The sequence below is a fragment of the Leptodactylus fuscus genome, chromosome 1 (assembly GCF_031893055.1).
Source record: "Leptodactylus fuscus isolate aLepFus1 chromosome 1, aLepFus1.hap2, whole genome shotgun sequence".
NCBI lineage: Eukaryota > Metazoa > Chordata > Amphibia > Anura > Leptodactylidae > Leptodactylus > Leptodactylus fuscus.
The window spans coordinates 191,917,736-191,934,690 of record NC_134265.1 but is presented as its reverse complement, the minus strand read 5'-3'; the positions used below and the strand labels follow the sequence as shown (position 1 = coordinate 191,934,690).

At 45.7% G+C, this 16,955-nt stretch overlaps 1 protein-coding gene across 1 annotated transcript in view; it reads left to right on the top strand.

The window, feature by feature from the left end:
- Positions 1–15,801, top strand: part of NCAN (neurocan) — a 195,828-nt gene extending 180,027 nt beyond the window's left edge. The window contains exons 14-15 of the mRNA XM_075280411.1: positions 12,275–12,457; positions 14,351–15,801. Of these exons, the coding sequence (XP_075136512.1) occupies positions 12,275–12,457; positions 14,351–14,547 (380 nt within the window). The 3' untranslated portion in view covers positions 14,548–15,801. The remainder of the gene's footprint in view (positions 1–12,274; positions 12,458–14,350) is intronic.
- Positions 15,802–16,955: the final 1,154 nt, after the last annotated feature.

The window sequence follows — 16,955 nt, the reverse complement described above, 5'->3', positions numbered from 1 at the left end:
TTTTAACTCTTCGAGCCTCTCCCCTGCCTCCATCAGACGTACATTTTTCCTTATGAATGTTGGGCTGGCAGCATGGCAGATGCATAGAGAGAGTGAAGGAGACGAGACATGTGCCCCTTTCCCCTGCAATAAATCTGAATACTTGATTGATTGATTTATTATGCTTACATGTATAGCGCCATCATATTCCACAGCACTTCACAGACATTGTCAGTCACTGTCCCATATAGAGCTCACAATCTTCAGTCCCTATCAGTATGTCTTTGGAGTGTGAGCGGGAGAACATACAAACTCCTTGCAGATGTTGTCCTTGGCAGGATTCGAACCCAGGTCTCCAGCGCTGCAAGCGGACTCCCTGAATGGAATACCAAACGCAGATGTTAACTGAGCCTCAATATATATTTACACATATACACTGGTGAGAAAAGGGTAACAGTTTTGAACTTTTGACTTTCAGACTTCATATTCCACCATCCACTACAGCTTCCAACGTGAGACTACCTAGTACATAAATATGGCTATCTCATACATGAATATGATTTGCAACTATTTAGCATATGATTAGTTATGCAGATTCTTGTCATGTAATGGCATTGTTACTGTTTTGCAGCTGGTGGTGGAAAAATCTTTTTCTTCTTGTATATTATAAAGTACAGCCTCTTCTCATAATAGCTCAGTGTGTTATTCAGTTGATTCCCAAGCAAAAGGTCACTGGTTCAAATTGAGGATAAGCCATGAAGAAGATTTCCCAAGAGAAGAGAAACAGCATCATCCAGCTTATCAATAGTGGTCTCATGGCCAAGAAAATTGCCAAACTGCATCATGTGAGTGCCTTAACAGTTGTAAGAATATAAAATGAAGTCTGTCCATCCATTCAAAAGCCAAGAGGTGGATGTCCAGGCAGAATATCGGAGTCAACAAGTTGGCTCATTACAAGGTCAGGTATGGTGTGATAAACACGGCAGTGGAGGTGGATCACATACTTTGTAATAGTAAGATCACATGCGTCCATGCAACTTCTTGCATTACATAAGTCTGTAACAGGAGACCAAAGAAAGTTGAAGAATCCTCGTCTTCAATATCATCATAAGAAGTGTTGTTTTGAATTACAAAAAGTGGACAGTAGAAGATTGGAAACAGAAATATGATTTATAGCGATGAGAAGCAAGTCAATAAACTGGGCTCTGATGTGTGCAAGTGGGCCTGGAAGAAACGCGGGGAAAAAGGGTTAATGGATTGAGAAATTGAAGGAACTGTCAAGTTTGGAGGAGGAAGCCTGATATGGGGTTGTTTCACAGCCAAAGGCATTGAATACTTGACCGGGATTGATGGTGGTCTCAATGCTGAGCTATATATGATTATTTTACAAGATGAGTTACTTAGTACACTAGAGTACTATGGGTTTAAAATCGACGACATAGTGTTCCAGCAAGACAACGTCCTGAAGTATACATCGAAATTAGTGAAGAAATTGTTCAATGACAATGAAATGGAGGTGCTGGATTGGTCCACTTGAAGAAAACGCTGTATTCATAACCCGGAAAGATTCAGGCAGTACTGAAACCCAAAGAATCTGAATAACTAATCATACTGTATTCTAAATAGCTGCAAGTCGAATCTATGTATAAGATAAAAAGTCAAAAGATTAAAACTTTGTTACCCTCTTGCTCATCAATGTGTATAGGTAAATATTAGAGATGAGCGAACACTAAAATGTTCTAGGTTCGAAATTCGATTCGAACAGCCGCTCAATGTTCGTGTGTTCGAACGGGTTTCGAACCCCATTATAGTCTATGGGGAACAGATACTCGTTAAGGGGGAAACCCAAATCCGTGTCTGGAGGGTCACCAAGTCCACTATGACACCACAGGAAATGATGCCAACACCTCTGGAATGACACTGGGACAGCAGGGGAAGCATGTCTGGGGGCATCTAACACACCAAAGGCCCTCTATTACCCCAACATCACAGCCTAACAACTACACACTTTACACACTCAATACCACCTCTCTGACAGTAGGAAAACACCTTGAAACATGTGTATTTGGCACTTGCAGTGAGGAGAGCTTGTCACCAGCAGTGAATTTGGCCCTTGTAGTAAGTTGAAGTTGGCACCAACATTTGTTTTGAAAATCAGGGTGGATTGAGCCTCTAACCAGAAGAGTTTGGGCAAATTCATGGTGGAGGGAGCCTCTAAACACCCCAGTTTGGGCAAATTCATGGTGGAGGGAGCCTCTAAAAACCCCAGTTTGGACCAATTCATGGTGGAGGGAGCCTCTAAAAACCCCAGTTTGGACCAATTCATGCTGGAGGGAGCCTCTAAAACCCCAGTTTGGACCAATTCATGATGGAGGGAGCCTCTAAACAGCCCAGTTTGGGCAAATTCATGGTGGAGGGAGCCTCTAAAAACCCCAGTTTGGACCAATTAATGGTGGAGGGAGCCTCTAAACAGCCAAGTTTTGGGAAATTCATGGTGGAGGGAGCCTCTAAAAAACCCAGTTTGGAACAATTCATGGTGGAGGGAGCCTCTAAACAGCCCAGTTTGGGCAAATTCATGGTGGAGGGAGCCTCTAAAAACCCCAATTTGGACCAATTCATGGTGGAGGGAGCCTCTAAACAGCCCAGTTTGGGCAAATTCATGGTGGAGGGAGCCTCTAAAAACCCCAGTTTGGACCAATTCATGGTAGAGGGAGCCTCTAAAAAACCCAGTTTGGACCAATTCATGGTGGAGGGAGCCTCTAACCAGCCCAGTTTGGACCAATTCATGGTGGAGGGAGCCTCTAAAAAACCCAATTTGGACCAATTCATGGTGGAGGGAGCCTCTAAACAGCCCAGTTTGGGCAAATTCATGGTGGAGGGAGCCTCTAAAAACCCCAGTTTGGACCAATTCATGGTAGAGGGAGCCTCTAAAAAACCCAGTTTGGACCAATTCATGGTGGAGGGAGCCTCTAACCAGCCCAGTTTGGACCAATTCATGGTGGAGGGAGCCTCTAAAAAACCCAATTTGGACCAATTCATGGTGGAGGGAGCCTCTAAACAGCCCAGTTTGGGCAAATTCATGGTGGAGGGAGCCTCTAAAAACCCCAGTTTGGACCAATTCATGGTGGAGGGAGACTCTAAAAAACCCAGTTTGGACCAATTCATGGTGGAGGGAGCCTCTAAAAAACCCAGTTTGGACCAATTCATGATGGAGGGAGCCTCTAAACAGCCCAGTTTGGGCAAATTCATGGTGGAGGGAGCCTCTAAAAACCCCAATTTGGACCAATTCATGGTGGAGGGAGCCTCTAAAAAACCCAGTTTGGACCAATTCATGGTGGAGGGAGCCTCTAAACAGGCCAGTTTGGGCAAATTCATGGTGGAGGGAGACTCTAAAAACCCCAATTTGGACCAATTCATGGTGGAGGGAGCCTCTAAACAGCCCAGTTTGGGCAAATTCATGGTGGAGGGAGCCTCTAAAAACCTCAATTTGGACCAATTCATGGTGGAGGGAGCCTCTAAACAGCCCAGTTTGGGCAAATTCATGGTGGAGGGAGCCTCTAAAAACCCCAGTTTGGACCAATTCATGGTGGAGGGAGCCTCTAAAAAACCCAGTTTGGACCAATTCATGGTGGAGGGAGCCTCTAAACAGGCCAGTTTGGGCAAATTCATGGTGGAGGGAGCCTCTAAAAACCCCAATTTGGATCAATTCATGCTGGAGGGAGCCTCTAAACAGCCCAGTTTGGGCAAATTCATGTTGGAGGGAGCCTCTAAAAACCCCAGTTTGGACCAATTCATGGTGGAGGGAGCCTCTAAAAAACCCAGTTTGGACCAATTCATGGTGGAGGGAGCCTCTAACCAGCCCAGTTTGGACCAATTCATGGTGGAGGGAGCCTCTAACCAGCCCAGTTTGGGCAAATTCATGGTGGAGGGAGCCTCTAAACAGCCCAGTTTGGGCAAATTCATGGTGGAGGGAGCCTCTAAAAACCCCAGTTTGGACCAATTCATGGTGGAGGGAGCCTCTAAAAACCCCAGTTTGGACCAATTCATGGTGGAGGGAGCCTCTAAACAGCCCAGTTTGGGCAAATTCATGGTGGAGGGAGCCTCTAAAAACCCCAATTTGGACCAATTCATGGTGGAGGGAGCCTCTAAACAGCCAAGTTTTGGGAAATTCATGGTGGAGGGAGCCTCTAAAAAACCCAGTTTGGACCAATTCATGGTGGAGGGAGCCTCTAAACAGCCCAGTTTGGGCAAATTCATGGTGGAGGGAGCCTCTAAAAACCCCAGTTTGGACCAATTCATGGTGGAGGGAGCCTCTAAAAAAACCAGTTTGGACCAATTCATGGTGGAGGGAGCCTCTAAAAAACCCAGTTTGGACCAATTCATGATGGAGGGAGCCTCTAAACAGCCCAGTTTGGGCAAATTCATGGTGGAGGGAGCCTCTAAAAACCCCAATTTGGACCAATTCATGGTGGAGGGAGCCTCTAAACAGCCCAGTTTGGACAAATTCATGGTGGAGGGAGCCTCTAAAAGCCCCAGTTTGGACCAATTCATGGTGGAGGGAGCCTCTAAAAAACCCAGTTTGGACCAATTCATGGTGGAGGGAGCCTCTAACCAGCCCAGTTTGGACCAATTCATGGTGTAGGGAGCCTCTAACCAGCCCAGTTTGGGCAAATTCATGGTGGAGGGAGCCTCTAAACAGCCCAGTTTGGGCAAATTCATGGTGGAGGGAGCCTCTAAAAACCCCAGTTTGGACCAATTCATGGTGGAGGGAGCCTCTAAAAACCCCAGTTTGGACCAATTCATGGTGGAGGGAGCCTCTAAACAGCCCAGTTTGGGCAAATTCATGGTGGAGGGAGCCTCTAAAAACCCCAGTTTGGACCAATTCATGGTGGAGGGAGCCTCTAAAAAACCCAGTTTGGACCAATTCATGGTGGAGGGAGCCTCTAAACAGCCCAGTTTGGGCAAATTCATGGTGGAGGGAGCCTCTAAAAACCCCAGTTTGGACCAATTCATGGTGGAGGGAGCCTCTAACCAGCAGAGTTGTGGGAAAGCAGGGTGGAGGGAGCCTCTAACCAGCAGAGTTGGGGGAAATCAGGGTGGAGGGAGCCTCTAACCAGCAGAGTTGGTGGAAATCAGGGTGGAGGGAGCCTCTAACCAGCAGAGTTGGTGGAAATCAGGGTGGAGGGAGCCTCTAACAGCCCAGTTTGGGCAAATTCATGGTGGAGGGAGCCTCTAACCAGCAGAGTTGTGGGAAAGCAGGGTGGAGGGAGCCTCTAACCAGCAGAGTTGGGGGAAATCAGGGTGGAGGGAGCCTCTAACCAGCAGAGTTGGTGGAAATCAGGGTGGAGGGAGCCTCTAACCAGCAGAGTTGTGGGAAAGCAGGGTGGAGGGAGCCTCTAACCAGCAGAGTTGTGGGAAAGCAGGGTGGAGGGAGCCTCTAACCAGCAGAGTTGTGGGAAAGCAGGGTGGAGGGAGCCTCTAACCAGCAGAGTTGTGGGAAAGCAGGGTGGAGGGAGCCTCTAACCAGCAGAGTTGGTGGAAATCAGGGTGGAGGGAGCCTCTAACCAGCAGAGTTGGGGGAAATCAGGGTGGAGGGAGCCTAGTATTAGCAGAATTGTGCAACGCTTATGGTGGATGAGTATGAGGATGCGGAGGAATTGGAGAGGTTGAGTACAGACATGGAGTTTCATGTTGGGGTGCTTTACACAGGTGGGCACAAAAATGAAGGCTCTATCCAGTGGTGGTTCATTTTTATCAAAGTGAGCTGGTCGGCACTCTCAGCTGACAGACGGGTGCGCTTGTCAGTGATGATGCCACCGGCTGCACTGAACACCCTCTCAGATAGGACGCTGGCGGCAGGACAGGACAGCACCTCCAAGGCATATAGGGCAAGTTCAAGCCACAGGTCCAACTTCGACACCCAATACGTGTAGGGCGCAGAGGGGTCGGAGAGGACAGGGCTGTGGTCGGAAAGGTATTCCCGCAACATGCGCCTATACTTCTCACGCCTGGTGACACTAGGACCCTCCGTGGCGGCACTTTGGCGAGGGGGTGCCATCAAGGTGTCCCAGACCTTAGACAGTGTGCCACTCGTTTGTGTGGACCGGTGAGAACTTGGTCGCCTACTGGAAGAACTGCCCTCCCTGCCGCCAACGTCACATGCTGGAAACATCTCCATCATATTCTGCACCAATTGCCTGTGGCAAGCATTGATGCGATTGGCCCTCCCCTCTACCGGAATAAAAGACGAGATGTTGTTTTTATACCGGGGGTCAAGGATAGCAAAGATCCAGTACTGGTTGTCCTCCATGATTTTTGACAATACGCTTGTCGGTTGTAAAGCACCCCAACATGAACTCAACCATGTCTGCCACAGTGTTAGTTGGCATGACTCCTCTGGCCCCACCGGAAAGTTCAATCTCCATTTCCTCCTCATCCTCCATGTCTAACCATCCGCGCTGCAACAATGGGACGATTTGAAGTTGCCCGGAAGCCTCCTGTATCACCATCACATCATCGGACAACTCTTCTTCCTCCTCCTCCTCCTCCATTAAACGCGATGAAGCGGACAGATGTGTGGACCTACTCTCCAGCTGTGACGGATCGGATGCTATCCCTGACTCCTCTGTGTGATCTGAGTTATCCCTGATGTCAATCAGGGATTCTCTCAGAATACACAAGAGCGGGATTGTAAGGCTCACCATCGCATCCTCAGAGCTCACCCTCCTTGTGGACTCCTCAAATACTCGTAGGATGTCACAAAGGTCTCTCATCCATGGCCACTCATGGATGTGAAACTGAGGCAGCTGACTTTGTGGCACCCTAGGGTTTTGTAGCTGGTATTTCATCAAAGGTCTCTGCTGCTCAACCACTCTATTCAACATCTGAAACGTTGAGTTCCAGCGTGTGGGGACGTCGCACAAAAGCCGGTGTTGTGGCACATGCAGGCGTTGCTGGAGAGATTTTAAGCTAGCAGCGGCTACTGTCGACTTGCGAAAGTGGGCGCACATGCGCCGCACTTTCACCAGTAGCTCTGGAACATTGGGGTAGCTCTTTAGGAAACGTTGCACCACTAGGTTGAAGACGTGGGCCAGGCATGGAACATGTTGGAGTCCGGCAAGCTCCAGAGCTGCTACCAGGTTCCGGCCGTTATCACAAACGACCATGCCTGGGCCCAGGTGCAGCGGCTCAAACCATATTGCCGTCTCATCGAGGAGGGCATCCCTCACCTCGGAGGCAGTGTGCTGTCTGTCCCCCAAGCTGATCAGCTTCAGCACAGCCTGCTGACGTCTACCAACGCCAGTGCTGCAACGTTTCCAACTCGTAGCTGGGGTCAATCTAACAGCGGAGGAGGAGGCGGTGGCGGAGGAGGAGGCGGTGGCGGAGGAGGAGGCGGTGGAGGAGGAGGAGGAGGGGGGTGTTCTTCTCGTGTCCCTGCCAGGAATGTTAGGCGGGGAGACGAGGTACACCGGGCCAGTTTGGGAAGCAGTCCCAGCCTCAACTACATTCACCCAGTGTGCCGTCAGTGAAATGTAGCGTCCCTGTCCGCATGCACTTGTCCACGCGTCGGTGGTCAAGTGGAACTTTGTGCAAAGCGCGGAACTAAGGGCCCGCCTGATGTTGAGTGACACGTGCTGGTGCAAGGCGGGGACGGCACACCGGGAGAAGTAGTGACGGCTAGGGACGGCATAGCGAGGTGCCGCAGTTGCCATCAGGTCCAGGAACGCGGGAGTTTCAACAAGCCGGAACGCCAACATCTCCTGGGCCAGCAGTTTAGCGATGTTGGCGTTCAAGGCTTGCGCATGTGGGTGGTTAGCAGTGTATTTCTGCCGCCGCTCCAATGTCTGAGAGATGGTGAGTTGTTGTAAAGAAGCGCCTGATGGTGCCTTTGATGGTGCAGGAGAAGGAGATAAGACAGGAACAGGGGAGGATGAGGAAGAAGTCAACAAAGTGGCGGAGGCAGATGAAGTGGTGTCCTGGCTCGTCCTCTGGAGTGCATCGCCAGCGCAGTGGCAGTGGCAGAGGCAGAGGCAGTGGCAGTGGTGTGAACGGCAGGCGGCCTTTGTCCTGCCGTTGCTGCCTGCCACTGATTCCAGTGCTTGGATTCCAAATGACGGCGCATTGAAGTGGTGGACAGGTTGCTCTTCTCAGAGCCCCTAATCAATTTCGAGAGGCAAATTGTGCAGACAACACTATATCTGTCCTCGGCGCATTCCTTGAAAAAACTCCACACCTTCGAGAAACGTGCCCTCGAGGTGGGAGTTTTTCGGGGCTGGGTACGAACTGGAACATCTTGGGAGATTCCGGGTGTGGCCTGGCTTCGCCTAAGCTGCTGACCTCTGCCTCTAGCTACCCTTTTTGGTGCTGCACCTGCCTCAACATCCACACTACTTTCCCCGCTTGACATCCCCCCTGTCCAGGTCGGGTCAGTGTCCTCATCATCCACCACTTCCTCTTCCAACTCCTGTCTCATCTCCTCCTCCCGCACAATGCGCCGGTCAACTGGATGCCCTGACGGTAACTGCGTCACATCATCGTCGATGAGGGTGGGTTGCTGGTCATCCACCACCAAATCGAACGGAGATGGAGGAGACTCTAGTGTTTGAGCATCTGGACACAGATGTTCCTCTGTTAGGTTCGTGGAATCGTGACGTGGAGGGGCAGGTTGAGGGACAATGAAAGGAGCGGAGAACAGCTCTGGGGAGCAGGGACAGTTGGGGTTATTGTTCTGTGAAGCTTGGGAATTTTGGGAGGAAGGAGGACAAGGCTGTTGGGTAATAGGAGGAGAGGAGGCAGAGTCTGACTGGCTGCTGGACAATGTGCTGTAAGTGTTCTCTGACAGCCATTGCAAGACCTGTTCCTGGTTCTCGGGCCTACTAAGGTTTGTACCCTGCAGTTTAGTTAATGTGGCAAGCAACCCTGGCACTGTGGAGTGGCGCAATGCTTGCTGCCCCACAGGAGTAGGCACGGAACGCCCTGTGTCTTCACTGCTACCTTGCTCCCCAGAACCATTCCCCCGACCTCGCCCACGGCCTCATCCACGTCCCTTTCCGGGAGCCTTGCGCATTTTGAATTCCCAGTTAGAAACTGGCACTATATACCAGTAGCAAAAATTGTGGGTGCACGTAACCCCAATATATTCTTTGAATTACCAGTCAGAAACTGGCACTATATGGCAGTAGCAAGAAATGAGGGTATTTGTAACCCCAATATATTCTCTGAATTCCCAGTCAGACAATGGCACTATATACCAGTAGCAAAAATTGTGGGTGCACGTAACCCCAATATATTCTTTGAATTACCAGTCAGAAACTGGCACTATATGGCAGTAGCAAGAAATGAGGGTATTTGTAACCCCAATATATTCTTTGAATTCCCAGTCAGACAATGGCACTATATACCAGTAGCAAAAATTGTGGGTGCACGTAACCCCAATATATTCTTTGAATTACCAGTCAGAAACTGGCACTATATGGCAGTAGCAAGAAATGAGGGTATTTGTAACCCCAATATATTCTTTGAATTCCCAGTCAGACAATGGCACTATATACCAGTAGCAAAAATTGTGGGTGCACGTAACCCCAATATATTCTTTGAATTACCAGTCAGAAACTGGCACTATATACAAGTAGCAAGAAATGAGGGTATTTGTAACCCCAATATATTCTTTGAATTCCCAGTCAGACAATGGCACTATATACCAGTAGCAAAAATTGTGGGTGCACGTAACCCCAATATATTCTTTGAATTACCAGTCAGAAACTGGCACTATATGGCAGTAGCAAGAAATGAGGGTATTTATAACCCCAATATATTCTTTGAATTACCAGTCAGAAACTGGCACTATATACCAGTAGCAAAAATAGTGGGTGTATATAGCCCCAATTCTATTGCTAGGGGACTTGCAGTGTATTTCTGGGGTGAAGGTGGGGGGGCACACCGTTGGAACGGGTATCGGGGGTATATATAGGGTATACGGGAATACACTGTCAGTGTATTCCATTCAGGATCCTGGGAAAGCTGGGTTGCGGCGATTGAGCCCGTCAGTGCCACGTTACACTGACAAGCTTCTCCCTGGAATTTAGCTCTTATAAGAGCTGTTGGTTCTCTTCTCCTTCCTATCCTAGCCTGTCCCTGCCTACCCAGAATCTAAGCCCTAGCTAACTGGACGGAAACCTCCGTCCCCGGTGAATTGCAAGCTCAGAATGACGCGAAGCTGGGCGTCGCTGTTCTTTTAAATTAGAGGTCACATGTTTTCGGCAGCCAGTGGGTTTTGCCTACTTTTTTCAACGTCACCGGTGTCGTAGTTCCTGTCCCACCTACCCTGCGCTGTTATTGGAGCAAAAAAGGCGCCAGGGAAGGTGGGAGGGGAATCGAGTAATGGCGCACTTTACCACGCGGTGTTCGATTCGATTCGAACATGCCGAACAGTCTAATATCCGATCGAACATGAGTTCGATAGAACACTGTTCGCTCATCTCTAGTAAATATATATACACTCACCGGCCACTTTATTAGGTACACCTGTCCAACTGCTCGTTAACACTTAATTTCTAATCAGCCAATCACATGGCGGCAACTCAGTGCATTTAGGCATGTAGACATGGTCAAGACAATCTCCTGCAGTTCAAACCGAGCATCAGTATGGGGAAGAAAGGTGATTTGAGTGCCTTTGAACGTGGCATGGTTGTTGGTGCCAGAAGGGCTGGTCTGAGTATTTCAGAAACTGCTGATCTACTGGGATTTTCACGTACAACCATCTCTAGGGTTTACAGAGAATGGTCCGAAAAAGAAAAAACATCCAGTGAGCGGCAGTTCTGTGGGCGGAAATGCGTTGTTGATGCCAGAGGTCAGAGGAGAATGGCCAGACTGGTTCGAGCTGATAGAAAGGCAACAGTGACTCAAATAGCCACCCGTTACAACCAAGGTAGCCAGAAGAGCATCTCTGAACGCACAGTACGTCGAACTTTGAGGCAGATGGGCTACAGCAGCAGAAGACCACACCGGGTGCCACTCCTTTCAGCTAAGAACAGGAAACTGAGGCTACAATTTGCACAAGCTCATCGAATTTGGACAATTGAAGATTGGAAAAACGTTGCCTGGTCTGATGAGTCTCGATTTCTGCTGCGACATTCGGATGGTAGGGTCAGAATTTGGCGTCAACAACATGAAAGCATGGATCCATCCTGCCTTGTATCAACGGTTCCGGCTGGTGGTGGTGGTGTCATGGTGTGGGGAATATCTTCTTGGCACTCTTTGGGCACCTTGGTACCAATTGAGCATCGTTGCAACGCCAAAGCCTACCTGAGTATTGTTGCTGACCATGTCCATCCCTTTATGACCACAATGTACCCAACATCTGATGGCTACTTTCAGCAGGATAATGCGCCATGTCATAAAGCTGGAATCATCTCAGACTGGTTTCTTGAACATGACAATGAGTTCACTGTACTCCAATGGCCTCCACAGTCACCAGATCTCAATCCAATAGAGCATCTTTGGGATGTGGTGGAACGGGAGATTCGCATCATGGATGTGCAGCCGACAAATCTGCGGCAACTGTGTGATGCCATCATGTCAATATGGACCAAAATGTCTGAGGAATGCTTCCAGCACCTTGTTGAATCTATGCCACGAAGAATTGAGGCAGTTCTGAAGGCAAAAGGGGGTCCAACCCGTTACTAGCATGGTGTACCTAATAAAGTGGCCGGTGAGTTGTATATATATATATATATGTGTGTGTGTGTGTGTGTGTAAATATCTAATTATATACACATACATCACTATACTGTATACTGGTTTATATATATTTATATACAGTATACAGTGTATGTAGCAAAAGAGAGTAAATATTGCACATCCTCAGAGGGTCTACTAGGTAGGGGAAGAGTTGGGTGTACTGGCTATTAGAGATGAGCAAGCCGATCCGAACAGCACGCTGCATAGAAATGAATGGAAGCACCTGGTACTTCTGCTTTGACGGTGGCTGGCCGCTTAACCCCCCCACATGCCGGCTACGTCCATTCATTTCTATGCGAGAGTGCTGTTCGGATCGGCTGATCTGAACAGTACTCGCTCATCTCTACTGGCTATGAATAAAAAACTGCTAGGACATGCAGTTGGTGAATCCTGGAAAGGACTACATGGAAAAATACTTTTAGTTCTAGAAAACTTCTTTAACCTTTAATGTCTTCAAATTTAAATATGGTTATGTTCATGGAAAAACCCGTTTAAGTGGCAGAAAATGAAATAAACAGTTTGTACAGAAGCTGAGATCAGAATTTTTTTCCCATAGTGCTTTGCAGCTCACCTCCTCTGGTGAGAAATGCTCATATCATTGGCAAAAAGAAAGAGAAATACAGCATCCATTCCACTGTGCGCTACCAGTGCCAAGATGGCTTCATTCAGCGACATATACCAACTATTCGATGTCACAAGAATGGAAGGTGGGACAAGCCTAGGATCCTGTGTGTTAAACGTAAGTATCCCTACATGTCTTGCTCCTACAGGATATCACCCATATACCAAAATGTATGTTACATAGTGCACTGGAGAACATGAAAGGTAAAACATTTTAGATAAATTATCAATTATAGTTTACTTTGATGAGCAATCGCACTTTTTTCTTTGTAATACTGGTAAGCAAGGAATGTTTTTATATTTTATTATCTTTTATGTATACTACCTTCCAAATGTCCACAGCAATGCTTACAGGAAATAAATGTCTGTGTTGCTGGCCGCATATGCATTATATCTACCTACTGGATGAATGGAACGTTATTTTTTTTTTATTTTTTAATGTAGATTGTGAGCCCACAATGTACATTTTTTTCCCCTATCAGTATGTCTGTTTTAGAATATGGGATGGAAATCCATGCAAACACAGGGAGAACATACAAACTCCTTGCTGATGGTTTTTTGCCCTTGGTGGGATTTGAACACCAGGACTCCAGCGCTGCAAGGCTGCAGTGCTAACCACTGAGCCACCATGTGGCCCCAATAAATAGTATATTTTTGAAAAATTTTTTATAACCCCTTCATGGGTAGGTATCTTATCATGTATGGCTATACTTAAAAAGGCTACCTAGCGTAAAGTGCACACCTAGTTACTAGTACAGCGGATGCCGAGTGTTTAAAGATGGCGGCCGCCATAGCCACCCGATGTCTGCTGTTTTATGCAGCAGACATCCAGCGCTAATGTCCATGATTAGTGTCCGCACCAATCGCGGATATTAATCCCTTTGGCGCCTTGGTCAAAGTTGACCGAGGCACCATTTTACTGATGGCATGTGGGCAACTCCATTTTGCCGGGGATCGCTGGCACCCAGAGCAAGCTCCAGGGCCAGCCTTCCATCGGCATGACAGCCTTGAGCCTTCTGAAGGCTCCCAGGTCTGTCTGCAATGATCTTATTTAACCAGCTACTCTATATAGCATGCAAAAGAAATTACGTTTTTTTGCAATGCATTGCCATGCATTAGCATGGCAATGCATTGCATTAGTGATCAGACCCCCCCTGAGGTTCAAGACCCCTATGGGATCTAATAAATGCATTTAAAAAATATTTTAAAAAGTTTAAAATAATTTTTTTTTTAAAAAAAAAAAGTAAAAAGTGATAGGAAAGGAAATAGGAATTCCTGAAAATTGTATAACTAAAAAGTACACCTGGTCCCGCAAAAAAAGACGCCCTATACATCCCTGTATATAGAAGTATAAAAAAGTTACGGTTGTCAGAATATGGCGGCTTTTAGAAAAAAATAATTTTTGGATTTTTTTAAGGGGTTAAAATGTAAATAAAACCATATGAATTTGGTATCCTCAGAATCGTAACGAAACATAGAATATAGGGGACATGTCAGTTTGGCTGCACAGTGAATGCTGTAAAAACAAAGCCCTTAAGAATTTCACACAATTGCACTTTTTCTTCAAATCCCCCATTCTGAATTTTTTTCCAGCTTCCCAGTATATTGTACAGAATAATTAATGGCGGCATCACAAAGAACAATTTGTCCTGCAAACATTAAGACCTCATATGGCTCTGAGAGTGGAGAAATAAAAATGTTATGGGGTTTTGAAGGGAGGGGAGTCAAAAATGAAAAACGAAAATCGAAAAATGCCCACGGCATGAAGGAGTTAAAATGATCACAGTGCAAAATATTTTTTCTTAATAACTTAGATGGCTTTGCCTTTTCATCTTCAGTGGGAGTTAGAACAGTAGGATCACATCACATTCTATAATGGTAGCTCCATAGTGACGCCTCTATACAATGTACTGCCACAAGGTTCAGGGAACTAAGGTCGTCTTTTCTAAATTATAAAATGAAAGAAAAGAAAAGTGTGTGTTAATCCAGAAACTTTCCTTTCTCCAAACAGCAAGAAGACATCACAGAACACGAAGACATCATCACCAGCACAGACACCATTCGCACAACCAGCATCACAACCGCCACCATCACAATAATAGCCATCACCACCACCATCATCACCACCATCACCAGCACAAATCCCACCGCGAGAGGAGAAAAGAGGACCAACATCCACACCGGAGAGCTAAGGACACTTACTATTAAGAAGCTTCGAATTAATGTCCTGTGCATTCCACCTTCTGCTGAGAAACCCATCTTGTGTTGGGAACAACCAACATGATACAGGGGAAGACTTATCAATTCCAGAACCAATTAGTATTACATGTTTGCAAGAACATTCCCAGTAAGTCTGTGCTGAAGATGGTACCAGATTGACTACAGATCTCGTTCCTTTTTTGTAAATCTGGTGTTTATATGTCTCTTACTGAGCACCGTTATTCTATAGCCAAATGGTAGTATGAAAAATGGATTTAAAACTCAGACCAACCATGCAGGTTCTTGTCGATTATGTGTTATTCGTCTAGTTAAATTAGAACAAACATCATGAACTCTAGATCTCAACTTTCGGGCCTATATTATAGCCTTCTTTGAAAAAAATTACAAAACGATGAAGATATGTCATTGTCAATGAATAGTCTTCTGAATGAAGAAGCCCATGTGTGACTTGTCAATTTGACATTGAATAAAAGTCCATTTAAGGGGCCAGTCTAAATTTAATGTAATGGGTGACACTAACTAATTAGATGTGTGTAACAGTATAAAGCATATCAATATGTCAGTGACTGAAACATCATATTAGATTTTGGTAATCTCATTGCTGTGGATCAATATCCTACATGAACTCTCTAATTCTGATGTGTTCTCCAATGGTCTACAATAGCAGCTTTCATTATGGCATGGTTTTGACATTCTTCTGTTTTATGGCCCATTCTCTTAATGAAGTTACCATAACTGAATATGTATAACAAGAAGGAATCAGCAGCATCTATTGAGATTTGATTAATTGCCTCTTATTATGGTGACAGTATAAGAAACATTTACACTTTATATCATAGTTCTTATTGAGTCAACTACAATTTTAACTTAAGGGCCTAGAAGAAAGCTGTCCTTCTGTTTTCTATTACATTCATTGCACCAAGATTTCTCAACATGACCATTAGAGGTGCTTGTTCTATCCCATACAAGATTTAGTACAGTTTTGAACCATAGGATCGGTTGTAAGGAGGACAGAATAAGTTAACATACATGAGTTAGTACTGAAATTATTTCTTTTAATGGAAATATTTGGACCGCTGAGTTGCTTCTCACTCCTTCTTGTTCCAGGCACATTTAATGAATATAAAATGCTCTCATATAGAGCCTAGTCCCTTGCTCCAGTCCCACCAATTCCAGTGCTAAAAGACAATGTATTATGCCCTGCTGTTGCAGCATCATTATGTATTATACAAATTCTAGGTTTCTGAAGGATGGGGAAGGGATAATAGAGGGATGGGGAAGGGTGGGAATGGGTAGGGGGGCTTTGTCTTTTGTATTATTACTGTTTGCTTACAAATGAAATGTAGTGCTGTTTTGTGGTAGGAATATTATCTCCTAGTTCTTGCTGGGTCTCTTTGCTTAACATTTGTTATTTGAGAAGTATGGGTATGAGTGGGTACATGAATGCCTTTATATACTGTATCTTTTGTGTACATGAAAAAAAAAAATCAAAGAATGGTCTTATGCACACCACTATTTTTTCCTATATTCTCCCTTCCTGTTTGGCAATAAAGAGGAATGGGATATCACAAGTGGGCCAATTGGAATGGTTTTATTATAGAATATAGCACAGCCTATGCTGCCCAATCACGGAGGAGAGAATATTGGAGGAAAATGGTAGTATACAAGTACCCCAGCTCCCCTTTGTCATATATTTACCATCTATTATTGTGTTGCATTGAATACGAGTAAGGCCATCTTAATCTGATTGGCGTTTATTATCTTTGTAAGTTACAATGGGGTATAAAGTTGGACAAGTTAAAAAAGCTATGTATTTGAATTTTTAGTACATCTTATTCTTTATAGAATCTACATTACAGAAAATGATCATGTGACTTCCCCAAACTCTTTCTGATTAAAAGCTGAACAAATCAAAAGTCTTTATACAATATATTTGTTATTTCTTCTTTATGTACTACATGCAACTTATAACAATCTACAAAGTGTCTAATCTTGTCATTCATCTTAAACTATGCCGTCGCCGTTTGTCGTTACAAAAATAAGTTCACAAAAGAAGATCGGAGGTAGCGTAAACATGTTGTGCTTCAATTGTACAATTCTGTAAAGGTTTTTTTGTGTTCTCCTACGTTGATAGACTCTTCTAGGTGTTACATCAGAACTGTACTGTATACTGTTATGGTTAGACGCAAGGCCACAATAGAAGCAATAGTAAGCAACTGGATGATAACTGCAGTAGAGCAGTAGAGGCAGCTATCTACAAGCATAACATCTCTTCGAGCCAAGACAGACCCCTAGACGCCTTCACCAGCGTTCGTCGTGAGACAAGATGGACTTTGCTGGATCTAGGAATCTGAATTGTCACCAAACAGATAAATGTACTAATAGTAAATGCACTG